Source organism: Egretta garzetta, unplaced genomic scaffold (genome assembly GCF_000687185.1).
Source record: "Egretta garzetta isolate BGI_Z169 unplaced genomic scaffold, ASM68718v1 scaffold928, whole genome shotgun sequence".
Classification (NCBI taxonomy): Eukaryota; Metazoa; Chordata; class Aves; order Pelecaniformes; family Ardeidae; genus Egretta; species Egretta garzetta.
In genome coordinates, this window is record NW_009260632.1 from 35977 (window position 1) to 37347 (window position 1371).

At 65.6% G+C, this 1371-nt stretch overlaps 1 protein-coding gene across 1 annotated transcript in view; it reads right to left on the bottom strand.

Annotated features, from left to right (window-relative positions):
- The window catches only part of LOC104132272 (low-density lipoprotein receptor-related protein 1), a gene marked incomplete at both ends in the record, with an annotated part of 38951 nt that overhangs the window by 35844 nt on the left and 1736 nt on the right, over positions 1–1371 (bottom strand). Inside the window, 3 exon segments of the mRNA XM_035900950.1 lie at positions 80–307; positions 402–533; positions 840–1084. Coding sequence (XP_035756843.1) covers positions 80–307; positions 402–533; positions 840–1084 — 605 coding nt within the window.

The window sequence follows — 1371 nt, forward strand, 5'->3', positions numbered from 1 at the left end:
TCCGGAGAGCTGGTGGCTCTGCCCTGCTCCAGGACCTGATGGGAGAATTGTGTGGGGGGCGTCAGCCCTCCACACCCACCTGCCGAGACGACGGTCTCCACGCCGGTGCCGTTGATGAAGGCTCTCTTGATGGTCTGGGTGCGGACATCAGACCAGTAAATGCGCTGCTCCAGGGCGTCGTAGTCCACCACCGTGACGTTGTCGATGTCGGGCACCGTGAAGGAGATGATGTAGTTGTAGTAGGGGTTGTCGATGTCCACGCCCCGGATCTCCATCTGCCGCGCGTACAGCAGGAACTTCTTAAACTCTGGGGAGAAGGATGAGAGGGGCAGTCATGGCACCTCGGCCTGGCTGGCTCCAGAGCACCCGCTCGTCCCCCCCGTCCCAGGGCAGCCCCCTACCGTAGCAGGTTGTGTTGTCCTTGTCCAGCTTCATGAGGTGGGGGCAGGCGCAGGACAACGTGCGGTTGTAGTTGATGAGGCAGAGGTGGGAACACGGCCCTTTGCCCCTGTTGGCTTCACAGGGATTAGGAGCTGCGAAGGGGGATAAGACCCGGTGACGCCCCTGTTCCAGGAGGCCGCCGAGAGCTGCAGACCCCCCAGACCCTGCCCACCCCACCGCAGAGTTCTGACCCCTCAGCCTCGTCACCCCAGGACACTTCTTCACCGGGTGGCCAGGGCCATGGTGGAGGCCCCCAGCTCAGCGGAGGCCAAGAAGGGGCAACCACGGGGGCTGGAGCGGCTCCCAAGCGATGCTCCGAGCGGGTGCGTGCACCCACCAAGTGCTGGCGCCCCCTCCCCGCCGCCCCATCCCGCTGCCTCCGCTTCCCCAGGCCTCACCCAGGGGCTGCCGGGAGGGGTGATACACCTGCAGGTCGAAAGGCTGCGTGTTGGTCCTCTGCACCACCGTCACGTTGTGCCCCGTCCACTTGTTGGCCTTGGCCAAGGTGTTGGTGCGCCAGTCGGTCCAGTAGACCTCGCCCCCGTAGAGGGTGACGGCGAAGGGGTGTGACAGGTACTCGTGGCCCCGCAGCACCTCGATGTGCCCTGTCCCGTCGTACAGGGCCGAGTAGATGGCGTCCGACCTGTGCCCGGCAGAGCCCGGGGGTAAGGGGGTGGGCAAGGGGCACCGGCAAAGTCTTTAACCCAATGGCAACAACCCGCAAGGGGCCAAGCAGCCGCCTCCTCTGCTCTGGGAGGAGGGTGACTGCTGATTTACAGCAGGGATCAGAGCCCCCGCCAGAGGAGAAAACCCAAAGCAGAGGCTGGAACGCGCTGCGGGCACACGGAGACCCCACCGAGCAACGGCTTTGGCTTCCAGCCCGGGAGCCAAACGGCCGAGCAAGGGGGGGGGAAGGGGGCCGGGGTGGGA